General features: G+C 44.0%; 1 protein-coding gene across 8 annotated transcripts in view; it reads right to left on the bottom strand.

The window, feature by feature from the left end:
- Positions 1-13975, bottom strand: part of BRDT (bromodomain testis associated) — a 66808-nt gene extending 52833 nt beyond the window's left edge. For 2 of the 8 annotated variants that reach the window (XM_009212849.2, XM_009212855.2), the window contains exons 1-2: positions 13659-13936; positions 732-960 (exon numbers count right to left, since the gene is read on the bottom strand). In XM_009212849.2, the coding sequence (XP_009211113.1) occupies positions 732-923 (192 nt within the window). In that variant the 5' untranslated portion in view covers positions 924-960; positions 13659-13936. Of the gene's footprint in view, positions 1-731; positions 961-8854; positions 8878-11567; positions 11671-13658 lie in introns of those variants that run through there. The other 6 variants (XM_009212822.3, XM_009212830.3, XM_003892186.4 and 3 more) reach the window with 6 other exon arrangements.
- Positions 13976-19929: the final 5954 nt, after the last annotated feature.

The raw sequence follows: 19929 nt of genomic DNA, 5'->3' as shown, positions 1-19929 counted from the left end.
GGATAGACTTTAGTGATGCTAAATAAATCAGGTATTTGTTAAATATTTTTGTATTTTTAATTTTTGGAGATGGAGTTTTACTTTTGTTGCCCAGGCAATGGTGCAATCTCAGCTTACTGCAACCTCCACCTCCACCTTCAAGAGATTCTCCTGCCTCAGCCTCCTGGGTAGGTGGGATTACAGGCATGTGCCACCACACCTGGCTAATTTTGCATTTTTAGTAGAGACAGGGTTTCCCCATGTTGGTCAGGTTGGTCTCGAACTCCTGACCTCAGGTGATCTGCCCACTTCAGCCTCCCAAAGTGCTGGGATTACAGGCAGGAGCCAACGTGCCCAACAAATATGATTTATTAAAGACTAGCTAGGCCGGGCGCGGTGGCTCAAGCCTGTAATCCCAGCACTTTGGGAGGCCGAGACGGGCGGATCACGAGGTCAGGAGATCGAGACCATCCTGGCAAACACGGTGAAACCCCGTCTCTATTAAATACAAAAAAACTAGCCGGGCGAGGTGGCGGGCACCTGTAGTCCCAGCTACTCGGGAGGCTGAGGCCGGAGAATGGCGTGAACCCGGGAGGCGGAGCTTGCAGTGAGCTGAGATCCGGCCACTGCACTCCAGCCTGGGTGACAGAGCGAGACTCCGTCTCAAAAAAAAAAAAAAAAAAAAAAGACTAGCTATGTCTTACAGAAATTTACAGGATTTTTTTTTGAAACATAGTTGAAGACATACATACAGGCAACTTTAGTTTCACAGCATCCACAGGACGTTGAAAAGGCCATGAAAAACTATGCTTCCATAAATCCTTTAGGACAACTTTTTGTAGATACTGAAGTTGATTTGTCAATCGCCCATTTTTCTTGGTATTTATATACTCTGGTGGAGGAGGGTTAACAATAATAGCTGTTTGTCGACTTGGCAGAGACATTCTTAACTGCTTCGAATCCTGCTTACACGTACATATCCTGAAAAACAAAAACTGAGTACTTCAGAAGCACTTTAGGAATGGTTTCCACAGGAGCTGAAAAGTGTTATTCAACAGTAACAGAGGCCAGGCACAGGGGCACAGGCCTGTAATCCCAACACTTTGGGAGGTCAAGGCAGGTGGATCACCTGAGGTCAGGAGTTCGAGACCAGCCTGGCCAATGTAGTGAAACCCTGTCTCTACTAAAAATACAAAAATTAGCCAGGCGTGGTGGCACATGCCTGTAATCCAAGCTACTTGGGAGGCTGAGGCAGGAGAATCGCTTAAACCCAGGACGCAGAGGTTACAGTGAGCCAAGATCATGCCATTGCACTACAGCCTGGGCAACGAGAGTGAAAGTCTGTCTCAAAAAAGAGTAACAGATACTGTATTTTAAAGCACATCATGATTAAGACAGGATTTAAAAAAAAAAAAAAAGCCAAAAGCAGCAATTTTTAAACAAACTTTTTCTATACAAGTAGTAAAAGTTTTACTATATATGCCTTAGTCTTGGATGTTTTAAATTATTTCAACATCTCAGTCTTTCTGCCTTTCAAAAACACACAAATTGAGGTCTTAGCAGGAAAAGTCTATAAATTCCTAGTCGGAAGAAATAACAGAACGTTAAAGACATGATCAGTGTGTAAGTATTCTACAACTGTTAATTCAACAAAGAGAAAAGCAAAGTAAAAAATTTTTCTGGCTAATTTGAAAAAAGTGATTTATTTATTTATGGTCTCTCTCTCTCTCTGAGATGGAGTCTCACTCTGTCACCCAGGCTGGAGTGCAATGGCACGATCTTGGCTTACTGCAATCTCCGCCTCCCAGGTTCAAGCGATTCTCCAGCCTCAGCCTCCCAAGTAGCTGTGACTGCAGATGCATGCCACCATGCCCAGTTAATTTTTTTATTTTTTGGAGAGACAAGGTTTCAACGTGTTGGCCCGGGTGGTCTCAAACTCCTGACCTCAGGTGATCCACACACTTTGGCCTCCCAAGGTGCCGAGATTACAACCTTGAGCCACCATGCCCAGCCAAAGTGATTTTATTTTTATTTTTCTATTTTTATTTATTTTTTTGAGATGGAGTCTCATTCTACCGCCCAGACTGGAGTGCAGTGGCACAATCTCCACTCACTGCAACTTCCGCCTCCTGGCTTCAAGTGATTCTCCTGCCTCAGCTTCCTGAGTAGCTATGATTACAGGTGCCTGCCACCACGCCCAGCTAACTTTTATATTTTTAATAGAGGCAGGGTTTCACTACATTGGCCAGGCTGGTCTGGAACTCCTGACCTCAGGTGATCCGCCCTCCTCGGCCTCCCAAAGTGCTGGGATTACAGGCGTGAGCCACTGTACCCGACCCAAAGTGATTTATTTTAAAACCAAATTTATTAGAGTAAAATGTTACTCTGTGGCATATATTGCTACATCTAGAATAAAATATTTTAAATTTCATAGGTGTTTCAGAAAGACAGTATTTAATATTCCTAGACAGCATCATTACTTTAAGGATAGAAATGGTACTACCAATGTACACATAATACCTCAAGTACATGAGCAAAATGAAAAGTAGTTATGAAATAATTTTGCCCACTTTTAGAGATCAGTGTTAACAGCCAATAATATATCTTTGTCTGCATTAAAGTAGTATTAGTTCTCACCTCCTGTTGTATATTAATCACTTGTAGACATTTTTGAATTGCAGCATAATACACACCAAAATTTACCATATTAACTCTAAGTGTACAGTTCAGTAGTGTTAAGTATATTCATGTTTTTTGTGAAACCAATCTCTAGAACTTTTTCATCTGGCAAAACAGAAACTCTATGTGCATTAACCAACAAATCTTCATTCTTCTGTCCCCCTTGTACCTAGCAACCACCATTCTGCTTTCTGTTGCCATTAATTTGACTACTCTAAATACTTCATTAAAGTGACAAATCATATTATCTTTTTTGTGACTGGCTTATTTTTCCTAATATAAAGCCCTCAAGATTCATCCATGTCATAGTGTGTGTTAGAATTTCCCTTCCTTTTAAGGGTAAATAATATTCCATTGTATGTGTATCATTTTCTTTATCCATTCATTCATTGATGCCACTTGGGTTGCTTCCACTTGTTGACTCTATTGTGAATACTGCTGCTATGAACATGGGTTTACAAGTATCTCAGGACCCTGCTTTCAATTCTTTTGGATATACATACACAAGTAGAATTGCTAGATCATATGGCAATTATATTTCTAATTTTTTGAGGAAGCCTATCCCATTTTCCATGGCCAATACATGATTTCACATTCCCACTAACAATGTACAAGAGTTCAATTTCTCCACATCCTCGCCAATAGAAATTTTTTGGTTTAATACTAGCCATCCTAATAGTTATGAAGAGCTGTGGATCTTTAAAAATACCAATGCTCAGGTCCCAATCTCTGGAGAGAGTGCCAGGGAATCAGTTTTGTTGGTTTTTTTAACTGTTACTTCTGATGTGCAGCCAAGATTGAGTACTACTACATTAAAATGAATTAAAGGTGGTTATCAATCTTCTAGTTTCACGATTTTCATGTTACACATATATGGAAATATAACACTTAATAAAAGTCATAGGCTGGGTGCTGTGGCTCATGCCTGTAATCCCAGAACTTTGGTAGGCTGAGGAGGGCAGATGGCTTGAGGGCAGGAGTTTAAGACCAGACTGGACAAGATTAAACCTCCCATCTCTGCAAAAAATACAAAAATCAGTAGGGCGTGGTGGTGCACATCTGTAGTCTCAGCTACTCGGGAGGCTGAGTAGGATCACTTGAGCCCGGGAGGTAGAGGTGGCAATGAGCCCAGATTGTGCCACTGCACTCCAGCCTGGGCGACACAGCAAGACCCTGTCTCAAAAAAGAGCTCAGGAGTTCAAGACCAGCCTGGGCAACACAGTGAGACCTCACCTGTAAAATTAAAAAAGAAAAGAAAAAGAAAAATCATTAAGAACATCATTAAGAACAAAGATGGAACTATTCTAGGATGTCACAACTAAACTGGCTCTTACCCTGGCTTCGTAATTATTTAAAGCTAACCTACTTTTTAGGTGCCCCAGTCACCACACCCTCGCTCATCCACAAAGGTTAAACACTCCACTGACTTTTATCACTATAGACCAAACTGTGACCATTTTTGAACTTTACATATAGTATTATTTACTATGTATTATGTTTTTGTTTTTGAGATGGCGTCTCACTCTGTCGCCCAGGCTGGAATGCAGTGGTGCAATCTAGGCTAAAAAATATATATATGTGTGTGTATATATTATATACACATATATATACACATACACAATATACTTTCTGCAGTCTCATGGTTTCATTTTCTACTTTTTTTTGAGTCAGGGTCTGACTGTCACTCAGGCTGGAGTACAATGGTATGATCTTGGCTCACTGCAGCCTCAAACTCCTGGGCTCAAACGACTCTCCCACCTCAGCCTCCTGATTCTCTGGGACTACAGGTACATGCTGCCATATCCAGCTTTTTTTTTTTTCTTTTTTTTTGTATTTTTTTGTAGAGATGGGGTTTTTCTATGTTGCCTAGGTTGGTCTCGAACTACCGAGCTCAAGCAATCTGCCCTCCTTGGCCTCCCAAAATGCTGGAATTACAGGTAAGCCCACGGTTCCCTGCCTCATTTTCTACATTTAATTTTTTATTTGGAATTACTTTCTTCTGGTATCTTTGGCTACAGACATTCCCCAGCCTTGATTTTTTAAAAAATATACCTTGCCACACAAAAAACTTACACAAGGATGTTTATAGCAGCTTTATTCATAATTGCCAAAACTTGAAAATAACTAAGATGTCCTTAAGTAGGTGAAAGGGTAAATACACTCTACTACATTCATGCAATGAAATATTATTCAGTACTGAAAAGAAATGAGCTATCGGCTGGGCGTGGTGGCTCACACCTGTAACCCCAACATTTAGGGAGGCAAAGGTGGGCAGATCACCCAAGGTCAGGAGTTCAAGACCAGCCTCGGCAACATGGCGAAAACCCATCTCTACTAAAAATACAAAAACTAGCTGGAAATGGTGGTAATCCCAGCTACTCAGGAGGCCGAGGCATGAGAATCGCTTGAACCAAGTAGACAAAGGTTTCAGTGAGCTGAGATCCCACCACTGGACTCCAGCCTAGGTGACAGAGCGAGACTCCTTAAACAACAACAACAACAACAACAAAAAAGACATGAGCTATCAAGTCACGAAACGACATCGTGAAAACCTGAATGTCATTCTCAAAAAAAGGCAAAACTTCGCCAGGTGTGGTGGCTCATGCCTGTAATCCCAGTACTTTGGAAGGCCGAGGCAGGTGGATCATCTGAGGTCAGGAGCTCGAGACCAGCCTGGTCAACAGGGTGAGACCTCCCTATGTCTAATAAAAATACAAAAATTAGCCAGGCAATGTGGTGCATGCCAGTAATCCCAGCTACTTAGAGGCTGAGGCACAAGAATTGCTTGAATCTGGGAGGTGAAGGTTGCCAGCCAAGATGGCCCCACTAAACTCCAGCCTGGGCCACAGAGTGAGACTCTATCTCAAAAAAAAAAAAAGACAAAACTATAGAGATAGTAAAAAGATCAGCAGTTGCTAGGGGTCTGGAGAGGAAGGAATAGGCAGAGCACAGGGGATGTTCAGGGCAGTGAGATTATGTTGCATGATACTATAATGGTAGATCCATTTGTCAAAACTCATAGAATATACACCAAAACAGAAACTATGTAAACTATTAATGTTGGGTGATGACGTGTCAATGTAGGTTCATTGATTGTGACAAACGTACCACTCTGGTGCTGTACTTGAAATGGGGTAGATGGGAACACTATTTTCTGCTTAGTTTTGCTGTGAACCTAAACTCCTCTAAAACATAAAATCTGGCCGGGCGCGGTGGCTCAAGCCTGTAATCCCAGCACTTTGGGAGGCCGAGACGGCGGATCACGAGGTCAGGAGATTCGGTAACCACCCTGCCAACCCGTGAAACCCCTCGCCTCTACTAAAAATTCAAAAAAGCTAGCAGGGCTAGGCGGGCGGCTTCGTAGTCCCAGCTAACCGGGAGGCTGAGGCAGGAGAATGGCGTGAACCCAGGAGGCAGAGCTTGCAGTGAGCTGAGATCCGCCACTGCACTCCAGCCTGGGCTTACAGAGTGAGACCCTCCTCAAAAAAAAAAAAAAAAGGCTGGAGCGCTGTGGGGTCAAGTTTGTATCTCAGTATCTTGGGGAGGTTTGAGATCATTTAGGTCAGAGTTCGAGACCATCCTGAGCACGACGTGAAACCCCGGTTTTCACTAAAAAATGCTATTAAAACTAGCCAGGCGAGATTGCAGTCCCAGTTACCGGGAGGCTGAGGCAGGAGAATGGCGTGAAATTTGAGGCTGAGCTTCTTCGTGCAATGAGCTGAGATCCTGCCACTGCACTCCAGCCTGGGCTATTATTAAAGCGAGACTGCCTCAAAAAAAAAAAAAAAAAACATAAATTTTTTTTTGAGACAGAGTCTTGCTCTGTCGGGAATGTGGTGGCACAATCTCGCTCACTCCAAGCTCCATCTCCCAGATCTCAAAGCTTATCTCCTGCCTCACCAGAGTAGCTGGGACTACAGGCACCCCGCCACCATGCCCAGCTAAGTTTTTGTATTTTTATAGAGATGGGTTTCACCTTGTTTACAGGCTGGTCTCATCTCCTGACCTCGGATCCTGCCTCAGCCTCCCCCAAAGCACTGGGATAACAGGCATGGCCACTGCTTCGGCCAAATAAAATCTATTAAACACATACATAAAAATCCTCTCCCACTATGTTCAGCTCGAACACAAAATTTTTGCTCTCCCACAAATCCTAAATACCTTAAAACATTCCATAATTCTATATCCCTCACTGGCCTTCCTCAGTTACCTTCCTAGACTTCTCTGCAGTATTTAACATGGCTAAGTACATAGTACCTATAAATTACTTACAAGTCTTTTTGTCAAATATGTGCAATTGAATGTAATCAAGATTTTATTTATAATTTTAAAATTTTGTTGGAGACAGGGTCTTGCTCTGTCACCCAAGCAGGAGTGCAGTGGCTCAATTATGGCTCACTGCAATCTTGAACTCCTGGGCGCAAGGAATCCTCCTGCCTCAGCTTCCCGAGTAGCTAGGACTACAGGTACATACCACCATGCCTGGTTAATTATTTTTTCAGGGGAGGGGGGAAGCCAGAGTCTCACTATGTTTCCCAGACTGGTCTCAAATTCCTGGCTTCAAGTCATCCTCTCACCTCAGCCTCCCAAAGCTCTGGGGATTATAGATGTGAGCCACCATGCCAGCCTAATCAAGCTTTTAGATTTAACTTTTATTTTACAGAAAATTCAGGGACTTAGAGCTGTGCTGTATGATGGCCCCTAGTTAACTATAACAATTTAAATTTAAATCACCCAAAACTTAACAGAATTAAAAAACTTAGCCACATTTCAAGTGCTTAATAGCCACATGTGGCTAGCAGCTACTGTAGGAGACAATGCAGATATAGAACATTGCCATCACAGCAGAAAAGTTCTAAGGGGCAGTGCTGGAATGGCCTATTTCACAAAAGTCAAGGCATTACAGAAAATAAGAAAAATGACTCTACATTAAGATCCATGACATACAACTCAGGAAAAGCAGGCAGGGGGTGGGGGGTGGGAAGAGTCGTGCTAGCCAAACTCAATTGGTTATTCTATATCAAATCTTGGTTTTAAAAATCAGCCATATTTCCAGCCAGAAAGGTGGCAAACAAAAAGATCAGTCATAACAAACATTTTGAGACAACTAGGGAAATCTAGGGGATTGTTCATCTTGATAGATGTAATAGCAAGGTATACAGAAAAAAATGCTAAGTGTTGCTCAAAAATACTTGTGAAGTCATATCTGTAATATATCTTTAAAAGGCTTGTGGGAAGAAGGCTATACAGAAAAGCAAACATGGCAAAATGTTGACAACTGCTGATATACAGAGATGTTTTTTGTATTATTTTACTTTTCTCTATGCTTGAAAATTTTAATAGCAGCCTTAAATACACTGTAATTGAGGGCCACAGACGGCTTGAACATGAATGGACCAAACATTAACAAATAATTCTGATATCATTGTCACTGGGCAAAACAATAGCTAATATTTGATAATCCGATTATCTTCTCAGTGGTGAATTTTCTGGATTTCTTGGCTGCAGGCCCTGGTTGCTAGTGTGAAGCTCACTGCCCAGCAATATATGACTAAAAATTTTCCTTTTTATAATTTATCCACTGTCATTACCCATCTTACTGCTTCAATTACTTTAATGTTTCTTTAAAACGTTTAAAAATGCGCTTATGTGGCTTTTTATACTTCGCAAATTTCTATGCTAGACAGCTGTCAATTTTACTATTTCACTTTCCCTAAAGCCTTTATGACTAATTTTAGCTCTTAATTTTTAATAACAAACGAAAAAGCCACCACAAGAGTCCTATAAAATAACCCAAAAGAGGTTTTTGTTGTTGTTTTGTTTTTAGGACAGAGTCTCACTCTGTCTCCCAGGCCATAGTGCCATGGAGCAATCTCAGCTCACTGCAACCTCTGCCTCCACAGCTCAAGAGATTCTCCTGTCTCAGCCTCCCTAGTCGCTGGGATTACAGGGAGGCATTATACTACACCCGGCTAATTTTTGCATTTTTAGTAGAGATGGGATTTCATCATGTTGGCCAGGCTGTCTTGAACTCCTGACCTCAAGTGATTCACCTGCCTCAGCCTCCCAAAGCACTGGGATTACAGGATTGAGCCACCATACCCAGACAATTTTCATCTTAATGGTGGGTCCTAATCACTTGTGAAGTATCAGAAGTAAACATGTTGGTTAATTTAAGGTTCTAAAAAGCACTTACACTCACATTCCAATGTGCCACCTTAAGTGGGGGAAAAAAGTAGAGTTACCATTATACTGGCAACTATAATCTGCAGTCTAACCCATCTAGGTGAAAGTCCTGTTTTTTTGTTTTGTTGAGACAGGGTCTTGCTTTGTCACCCAGGCTGGAGTGCACGATCACCGCTCACTGAAGCCTCGATCTCGGGCTCAAGCCATCCTCCCAAGTAGCTGGAATGACAGGTGGATGTCACCACATCTGGCTAATTTTTGTAATTTTTTTTTTAGTAGAGACGAGGTTTCACCGTGTTGCTCAAGCTGGTCTTATTAAATAAGTCTTGGTCTCAAGTGATTCTCCTACCTCGGCCTCCCAAAGTGCTGGGATTACAGACGTGAGCCACCATACCCAGCCTCCACTATTGCTTCTAATGTTTATAGTGATTTGTCGTTTTGTTATTTCTGCTTTCAAAACATTTTTTGCCCATGGATATTATCTCTAGAAAGATGGGTCATACACGGTAGCTCATGTCTGTAAACTCAACACTTTGAGAGGCCAAGGTGAGAAGAACACTTGAGTCCAGGAGTTCAAGACTAGCCTGGGCAACATAGTGAGATCTTGTGTCTACACAAAATACAAAAATTAACTGGGCATCATAGAGCACACCTGTAGTCCCAGCTACTCTGGAGGCAGAGGTGGGGGTATCACTTGAGCCCATGAAGTGGAGGCTGCAGTGAGCCATGATTGCACCACTGCACTCCAGCCTAAGTGACAAGAGTGAGAACTTGCCTCAAAAATAACGGGGCCGGGCGCGGTGGCTCAAGCCTGTAATCCCAGCACTTTGGGAGGCCGGCCGGGTGGATCCGCCGAGGTCAGGAGATGCGAGACCATCCTAGCTAACCGGTGAAACCAAATCTCTACTAAAAATACAAAAACTAGCGAGGTGGTGGCGCCTGTAGTCCCCAGCTACTCGGGAGGCTGAGGCAGGAGAATGGTGTGAACCGGAGACTTACGAGTGAGCGAGATTGCTTCCACTGCACTCCCAGCCTGGTGACAGAGCAAGACTCCGTCTCAAAAAAAAAAAAAATAAAAAATAAAAAAATAAAATAAAATAAAATAAAATAAAATAAAATAAAAGCTAAGCATGGTGGCTCACACCTACAATCTCAGCACTTTGGGAGGCCAAGGCAAATGGATCACCTGAGGTCAGGAGTTTAAGACCAGCCTGGGCGACATGGTAAAACCCTGTCTCTACTAAAAAGACCAAAATTTGCCAGGTGTGGTGTCACATGCCTGTAGTCCCAGCTACTTGGGAGGCTGAGACAGGAGAATCGCTTGAATTCGGGAGGGGGAGGTTGCAGTGAGGTGAGATCATGCCACTGTACTCCAGCCTGGGCAACAGAGGGAGACTCGGTCTCAAAAAACAAAAAAAGAATTCAATGTTGCATAGTAACCACTCATTACAACTGTTCAAAAACAATGTATCATAATTAAAAGTTCAATTCACTTTGTTGAAGACAATCACATAATAGTGTAGCCTCCCCTTGTTACATCAGTCTATGGTTCCATGAACAAATTACCTGAAAACCACATGCCTCTTCACCCCTCAGTAACTCTCAAAATAACCTTGGCAACTCTGAAAAGAATCTTTTTCTTGCTGTCACCCAGGCTGGAATGCAGTAACATGAACCCGGCTCACTGGAACCTCTGCCTCCCGGGTTCAAGTGATTCTCCTGCCTCAGCCTCCCAAGTAGCTGGGATTACAGACCTGTGCCACCACACCTGGCTAATTTTTGTATTTTTAGTAGAGACGAGGTTTCACCATATTGGCCAGGCTGGTCTTGAACTCCTGGGCTCAAGCGATCCTCCTGCCTCAGCCTCCCAAAGAGCTAGGATTACAGGCATGAGTCACAACACCCAGCTGAATTTTTGAATTCCCTCAATGATTACTAACCACAAAGATGGATGTATTAAATTGTGTTGCCCTATGTGCATACTTGAGTCTCAGGAAACAGTACAGCATAGAACTAAAGAGCTGGAGGTAAAAAGTAACCTGGCCCTTGATGAGCTCATATACTAATTCCAAATCCTACATCAAATGAGCAGTCTCCAATCCAAGGGAGAAAATAGTTTCTGCAAACTTAGATCAGGCTTCAATTTGGGCCAGAGGTAATTAATAGAAATGAATTACAATGTTTATTCCTTACAATGACTCAATCTTCTCATTTGCTTCTCCCTTCAGTCTAAGGATGAGGCGCTGTTTCTATCTAGAACTCTTTTCCCAGGGACTCTAGATAACACTCCCCCTTCACCCCTGGAAGGCCCTTGGTCCCCCCCCCTTTTTTTTTTGGTAGAGATGGATCTCACTATGTTACCCAAGCTGGTCTTGAACTCCTGGGCTCAAGCACTCCTCCACCTGCCTCAAGCTCCCAAAGTGCTAGGATCACAGGTATGAACCATTATGCTGGTTCACCTTTTCTGTATCTTCAACAGATGTCCTGGTCCATCTTTTCTGTATCTTCGACATTTATCTACTAGCTTCCCTCCATATAAACTTTGTCAAGTCCCCTTTAAAATGCTTCCCTTAATCCTATCATTTTCTTGGGACCTCAATCTTTTCTTCCATACCTCATCCCAGAGCATCCTGAGAAACTACATTGTCTTTACAGCCTACTTCACACTTGGCTTTTCCCCAACATTCCTCTAAAACTCCCCTTACACTAAGATTAACACTTACCATACTAAATTGTTAAATCCAATGAATTATTTTTGACTCTTAACCTGACCTCCCAGGAACATCTGTCACTAAACTATTATGACTCTTAAAATGCTCTTCTGGTTTCCAGGATACCATTTTCCAAATTCTATTTGTTCATTCATTGAATATGTACTAACATAAAGCACCTACAAATGCGGCCAAAGCATTGAGCTAGAATTTGGGGATACAGTCTCTTTGCAGAGTTTTTTGTATTTTTTATAGAGATAGGGTCTCACTCTATTGCCCAGGCTGGTCTCAAACTCCTGAACTCAGGCGATCCTCTGACCTTGTCCCCACAAAGTGCTGAGATTACAGGCATGAGCCCACTGCACCTAATTTTTTTTTTTGTAATTTTAGTGGAGACGTGGTTTCACCATGTTGGCCAGGTTGGTCTTGAACTCCTGGCTGCCCGACTCAACGTGCCAAAGTGCTGGGATTACAGGTCTGAGCCACCTCAACTTCCCTTTTCTGTCTTTTTTTTTGGGATAGAGTCTCGCTCTGTTGCCCAGGCTGGAGTGCAGTGGCACAATCTCGGCTCACTGCAACCTCCACCCCTCCAGGTTTAAGCAATTCTCTGCCTCAGCCTCTGGAGTAGCTGGGATTACAGGCGCATGCCACCACACCCAGCTAATTTTTTGTATTTTTAGTAGAGACAGGGTTTCAACATGTTGGCCAGGCTGGTCTTGAACTCCTGACCTCGTGATCCACCCTCCTTGGCCTCCCAAAGTGCTGGGATTACAGGTGTGAGCCACCGTGCCCTGCCCCCCCCCCCTTTTTTTTTAAATTCCATCTATACACCGTCCCTGGCCCCTGCAGCCCCGCCTCCCCACCTTATGCCAATTTCAGCCACTCCAAAGTATCAAATACATGGGCACAAATGAATGCTCAATATAATTTAAATATTCGAGATACTTACTCTTTTCCTATTCTCCAATCAGCAAACCACTGCTTTTGTTCAATCACTAGTCACCATATGAATTATGCAACGGTGTTGCTTAAGATCACACAGTTCAACTCACTATCCTTCATGCTATATAAACCCCTTTATAATCTGCCCCCTTGGCCACCTTACTAGACTCATCTCTTCCTACTTCACCAATTCCCAACACTGTCAGCCACAGTGAAGCAGGGTACCTGTAGTACCAGCTAGCCAGTAGGCTTAGGCAGGAGAATCGCTTGAGGTCCGGAGTTGAGGTTGTACTGGGCCATGACAGTGCCTGTCAATAGCCCCTGACTCCAACCTGGGCAACACAGCAGGTCCATTTTTTTTTTTTTTTTTTTTTTTTTTTGAGACGGAGTCTCACTGTCATCCGGGCTAGAGTGCAGTGGCCTGATCTCAGCTCACTGCCACATCCACCTCCTCCTGGGTTCAAGCAATTCTCCTGCCCCAGCCTCCCGAGCAGCTGGGACTACAGGCGCCTGCCATCACACCCAGCTAATTTTTGTATTTTTAGTAGAGACGGGGGCTTCATTACGTTGGCCAGGCTGGTCTTGAACTCCTGACCTCAGGTGATCCGCTTGCCTCCGCCTCCCAAAGTGCTGGGATTACAGGGGTGAGTCACTGCGCCCGGCCTCTTCTATCTTAATTCTTAATACAGGCCAGCGCGCCCGTATTGGGCCTTGAGGTAAGGCCCACCACAATTCTGCAGTACCCAGAAGACGGTTCAGCATGTTCCAGGGGCTTAATAAAGTTAGTTGAATAAATAAATGAACCAAGAACCCGAACTTCCCCGTCCCAAATGACCACTTGGAGAATAAACACAAAATGCCAGCTAAAGCTAAAAGCTCTGTACTTTCTCTTGCATTTCCAAAATTACAGTACAGGCAGCAGCGATCCACACCAGTCCAAGACCTAAGAGGAACTACAAAGACCATGAGTATATTTCAAAATGGGAGGCGTCAGTTGGACAACTGGACCTCCCACTCCCTCGCCCCAACCTTCTCCTTCCCAGCCCTCCCTTGAAGAAAAAACCAGACATTTAGGGGGAAGGAGGGAGAGAGAGAAAAAGATTCCTTGGGGGCAACGAGTCTGAAGTTGGTAAGGCCAAAGGAAAGTCACTGGCAACTCACCTGGGCTGCAGGCACGAAGTCGGGCTGGCCTTCTCAACTGCCCGGACTGTCGTACGATGTTGATGGGGTGGGGGAGGGGAGAGAGGAAAAAAACGGTTGTTCCCACCCAAGGCCGCACCTCGGGACCGGCCTAAGGCAACACCCCCTATGGAGGGTACATTACCTGTAATGTTACCTGTATATTACAAAACGGACCATACGTGACTGCCCCTTTTTGGCCGCACAAAATTAAGCGGTGCAGGCCAACAGTTCTCCGCGGTTCCTCGCTGCCAGTTTTTGTTGTAATGGCGGCCGCTAGGCAACTGCGACAGGCGCCTTTATAGGAGACCCCCCCGCGGGCGGTCTGCCCATTGGTCTGAACCTGTCACGTGACCACACCTACCCCCGGGCGGCGCAAAAAAGGTGTAGGAGTCTGAGCTGGGCGGCTCAGGCCTCATAGGGCAGGCAGAGTGGGTTGCGGTCATTGCTGTGCAGAGAGCGGGCGTTTGCTGTTAACACAACGTTTTCACTAATCAGTTAGCCTAGTAGAGGTTCTTGAGTTTTGGCTTCTGATGTTTTCGTTGTTTTCACACTTTTTTTTCCAGCCTTCTCCACAGTTCCTGTCTCTTGCACGTAGTGAGTGCTTGATCAATATTAAGTAGCAGCTGAGGCTGGAGACATGCTCTCATTGGTTTTAAAGTGGCAATTTAAGAGCTGTTTCGCAACAGCTGCGTGCTGATAAGTGAGTGATTTAGGATTTTGAGTCTTCGCAACTACCTCTTGATGGTTTGCAGATACTTTAAGGGTGCTAATATGTGTCAGAAAAATATATTTAGTACAGTAGTTTCCCTTAGGATCAAATAGCAAACAACCCTTCTGAATTCCTAATACTCATTCCCAGTGGATGGATGGGAAGGGGAGGGCAAAAACGGCTGACGAGCTGCTCCCAAATCCGGCCAAAAAGGCATTGATCGCCAGTTTCCTGAACCGGAAGTCTGGGGGCCATTAACAGCTTGACACGTCTTAATTAAATCACTTTGGTGTGGGAGGAAAGAACCAAGTGTTCACAAGAAAGCAACACACTTCATCTACTTACTAGACGTCACATAAATACCTGGATTGGCAAGCACTTTTTGTTTAGATTTAATTTTCGTGTTCTTGTTTGTGTTAGTTTAAAATAGTATTCATGGTGTTGCTGCAGGCGCCTGCAATGCCCGTTACTGGGGAGGGTAAAGCGGAAGGCTTACTTAATCCCAGGAGTTCAAGGCCAGCCAGGGCAACAAAGTGAAACTCTAATAGATTAAATAGAGATTAGATATAGAGATTATTTTATCGTTCAGGAAAAGAGTAGATGGGTACAGATTTAGGGTGTGACTCTCATATCATGAAAAGTCTAAAGGAAGTCAAGGGAAATGAAAGAGAGGAATGACTCAGTACAAAATTTGCCCCAACTATCAACTTTTGACCCTCCTTTTTTGACCTGAGAATTACTGGCAGGGAGACACGCACACTTTAGGTAAAGAAGACTGAGGGTGTAATCCCAGCACTTTGGGATGCCGAGACGGGTGGATCAGGATGGTCAAGAGATCGAGATCGAGACCATCCTGGCTAACCCGGTGAAACCCCGTCTCTACTAAAAAATACAAAAAACTACCCGGGCGAGGTGGCGGGCGCCTGTAGTCCCAGCTACTCGGGAGGCTAAGGCAGGAGAATGGCGTGAACCCGGGAGGCGGAGCTTGCATGCAGTGAGCTGAGATCCGGACGCTGCACTCCAGCCTGGGCGACAGAGCGAGACTCCGTCTCAAAAAAAAAAAAAAAAAAAAAGAAGACTGAGTGATTTTTTTTGAGATTGAGTCTTGCTCTGTGGCCCAGGCTGGAATGAAGCAATGCAATCATAACTCAAGATAGTCTTGAACTCCTGAGCTTAAACATCCTCCTACCTCAGCCTCCCCAGTAGCAGGGACTGTAGGCTCAGAACACTACACTGCCTTCTGAACGATCTTTTAAAAAGCTAAATCTCAGGCTGGGCGCGGTGGCTCATGCCTGTAATCCCAGCACTTTCGGAGGCTGTGGGGGCCGGGGGGCGGTGGGGGGATCATGAGGTCAGGCGTTCAAGACCAGCCTGACCAACATGGTGAAACCCTGTCTCTACCAAACATACAAAAATTAGCCGGGCGTGGTGGGGTGGGCCTGTAATCCCAGCTACTCAGGAGTCTGAGGCAGGAGAATCACTTGAACCTGGCAGGTGGAGGTTGCAGTGAGCCGAGATCATGCCACTGCACTCCAGCCTGGGCAACAGGGTGAGACTCCATCGCAAACAAACAAACAAACAAACAAACAGCTAAATCTCATCATGTTACCACCCTTAAAACCTTTCAATTACTTTCCATTATTTTTAGGATAAAAAGCAAACCCCTTAAGATGAACTACGAAGTCCTACATGCCTTCAGCTCCAACTACACCTCCAGCTGTGTCCCCATCTCCAGCCAGTGACCTTCCGGCTCTTTCCAGGACCCTATCTTTTGTCTCCGGGCTTCTACAGTTGGCTCCTTCATCCTTCCTCCAATCCCACACTGATTCCTCAACTCTCAGGCTAACGTCATTTCCTCAAGGGGGCCTCCACTGGATTAGGTCTTCCTGTTAAACACTCTTATTACAACCTAATTAAATAGCACTAATTCCAATTGTATAGCCAGTGGTATATTTAATGTCTATTTCCTGCACTAGACAGTATGTACTGTAAGTGCAAAGTATCAAAAACCTTTAAAATGTATTATCATTGAGTAAATTACCCTTCAATCCTTCCTTTTTTTTTTTGAGACAGGGTCTTGCTCTGTCACCCAGGCTGGAGGGCAGTGACATGATCATGGCTCACTGCAAACTCCACCTCCTGGGTTCAAGCTATTCTCCTTCCTGCCTCAGCCTCCCAAGTAGCTGGTACCACAGGCATGCGCCACCACACCCAGCTAACTTTTTTGTATTTTTAGTAGAGACGGGGTTTTATCATGTTGGTCGGGCTGATCTTGAACTCCTGACCTCAAATGATTCACCTGCTTCAGCCTCCCAAAATGCTGGGATTACAGGTGTGAGCCACTGCACCAGGCCCTGCCTGGGTGTTAATGACTCTGGCAAATTAGATTTGAATTAAGGGGATAGGGAAAGTAACAAGACCAGATTTGAAGTTTATTTTGTTTTCTGTTATTTTTGTTTTATTTTTTTAAACTTGAAATGGCTGCAAAAATGGAGAATATGGAGAATGAGTTTATTTGGGAGGTAGGCCTCCCCGCCAGGATTTGGTATTAGATTAGATGTAAAGATGGCTTGGGTTGCATTGAGCATTTGGAGAATGGCACCATTTACTGAAAGGGAATCAGTCTTAGAAGACTGAAGATTCTTAGTTCAGTTTTGAATATTCTGTAAGATATCTAGGTGGAGATTTTGAATAAGAAGTTGATTAACCAGTTCAAAATACAGTCTAGGCTAAAGATGGGAAAGAAGGGCAGAAGGAGGTTAGGTGAGAGTGGAAATTTTTCTAAATAATTATTACAGAGAACAGAACAAGCTGATTGGAAAAGTACATTTAGTAAGACATACTTGAGACAGTGAAGACACAGAAATTGGTGACTGTGGAGAAATGAGGTAGTAGCATTGAGATTTGCCAGGGGTGTACGACAGAAAAATGGTAGGGGAAAGTAGCTTCAAAAATATTGAAAAGAAAGTGGGCTGGGCGCTGTGGCTCACGCCTGTAATCCCAGCACTTTGGGAGACCGAGGCGGGCAGATCATTTGAGTCCGGGAATTCAATACCAGTCTGACCAACATGGCGAAACCCCATCTCTACTAAAAATACAAACATTAGCTGGTGTGTGGTGGCGGGCGCCTGTAATCCCAGCTACTCGGGAGACTGAGACAGGAGAATCACTTGAACCCAGGAGGCAGAGGTTTTAGTGAGCGGAGATCATGCCACTGCACTCCAGCCTGGGTGACAGAGTGAGACTCCGTCTCAAAAAAAAAAAAGTGTAGAGACAGGGTCTCACTGTATTGCCCAGACTGGTCTCGAATTTCTGGCCTCAAGGGATCCTCAGTCTGTTGAGGTTTTTTTGAGACAGAGTCTCGCTCTGTTACCCAGGCTGGAGTGCAGTGGTGCAGTCAGGCCCACTGCAACCTCAACCTCTTGGCCTCAAGCAATCAGATCCTCCCACCTCAGCCTCCTATGTAGCTGGGACTACAAGTGCACACTACCACCCCTGGCTAAATTTTTTATTTTTTGTAGAAATAAGGTCCTGCCATGTACCCAGGCTGGTCTCAAACTCCTGGCCTCAAGAGATCCTCCCACCGAGGCTTCCCAAAGTTGTGGGATTACAAACAAGAGTCATTATGCCTGGCTCACGGCCCCCTCTCCTCCCTGGAGGTCCAAGGTCGGAGAGGATGGGGACTGAAAGTTCCAACCCTCTAATCAAGTATTTTGTCTTTCCAAAGACCAGCTCTCATCCTGAAGCTATGGAGACGCCCCACCCTGAGTCACCTTGTTAGCATATACTGAGGTGTGATAGAAGGCACTTGTAATGAATAACAAAAGCTACTATCACTCAGGAAATTCCAATGGTTTTAGATGATTTGGGCTAGGAACTAGGGATAAAGACTAAACATATATTTCATTATACCACATAATACAGTCATCCTTCCTTACCTGCAGGGAATATGTTCCAAGAACCCCAGTGGATGCCTGAAACTGAGGATAGTACCAAACTCTGTATATACATACATTCCTATGATAAAGTTTAATTTATAAATTACACATAGTAATAGAGTAACAATACATAATAATAAAATAGAACAATTATAACAATACAGTGTAATACGAGTTATGTGAATGGTTTCTTTCTCTCTCAAAATATCTTATTGTACTGTACCCACACTTCTTGTGATGATGTGAAATAATAAAATACCTACACAATGAGAAGAATTGACAGAGCTGTATGGTGCAAGATTTTATCCTGCTATGCAGAGTGACAGGCAATTTAAAACTTATAAAATTCTTTTTTTCTGGAAATTCCCATTTAATATTTTCAGACTGTAGTTGGCCATGGGTAACTGAAACCTCAGTAAGTAAAACCAAGGAAATGGGGGCACTGCTGTACTCTATTTCTACCTATTAACCATATATAATTGTATATGTTCATGTATTAACAATGACCTCAAGTTTTGCTTTATGTATTTATGTATGTATGTATGTATGTATGTATTTATTTTTGAGACGTAGTCTTGCCCTGTCACCCAGGCTGGGGTGCAGTGGTGTGATCTTGACTCACTGCAACCTCCACCTCCGGGGTTCAAGCAATTCTCCTGCCTCGGCCTCCCAAGTAGCTAGGATTACAGATGCCTGCCACCACACCCAGCTAATTTTTGTATTTTTAGTAGAGGCAGAGTTTCACCATGTTGGTCAGGCTGGTCTCGAACTCCTGACCTCATTCCACCTGCCTTGGCCTCCCAAAGTGTTGGGATTACAGATGTGAGCCACTGGGCCTGGCCTTTATTTTTATTTTTAAACTTCATTGACGATCTCTTAATCTTTAAACGGGAGCTTTGGGATTATGCTTCATTTATTCATTTTGAAAAATTCTCCAATAGTAAACAGTGGAGGTAGAACAAAATGCATAGGCTTTTTTTATTGTTTGTTTTTTGTTTTCCTTTTTTAGACAGGGTCTTGCTCTGTCACCCAGGCTGGAGTGCAGTGGTGCAAGCACAGCTCACTGCCGCCTCAACCTCTCGGGCTCAAGGGATACTCCCAGGTGTGCACCACCACACCTGGCAATTTTTAAAAAAATTTTTTTGTAAAGATGGGATTTCACCATATTGGCCAGACTAGTCTCAAACTCCTGAGCTCAAGAGCTTCACCCACCTTGACCTCCCAAAGTGCTGGGTTTACAGAGGTCAGCCACTATGCCCGGCCATATTTCTATTAAAACATAATTAGGAGGCTGGGTGCAGTGGCTCACACCCATAATCCTAACACTCTGCGGGGCCAAGGCAGCAGGAGCGCTTTTGAGATCAGAAGTTCAAGACCAGCCTGGGCAACATAGTGAGACCTCATCTCTGTTATTTAAAAAGAAGAAAGGAAAGTAAGAAACTTAAGCCATTGCTAATAAGCGAGCATATAAGAAGTTCTCAACCAGGCGCAGTGGTTCACTTCTGTAATCCCAGCATTTTGGGAGGCCAAGGCAAATCGCCTGGTCAGGAGTTCAAGACCCAACATGGTGAAACCCTGTCTCTACTAAAAATACAAAAATTAG

Source organism: Papio anubis, chromosome 1, assembly GCF_008728515.1.
Source record: "Papio anubis isolate 15944 chromosome 1, Panubis1.0, whole genome shotgun sequence".
In the NCBI taxonomy this organism is placed as follows: Eukaryota; Metazoa; Chordata; class Mammalia; order Primates; family Cercopithecidae; genus Papio; species Papio anubis.
This window is presented reverse-complemented; position numbering and strand designations above follow the sequence as displayed.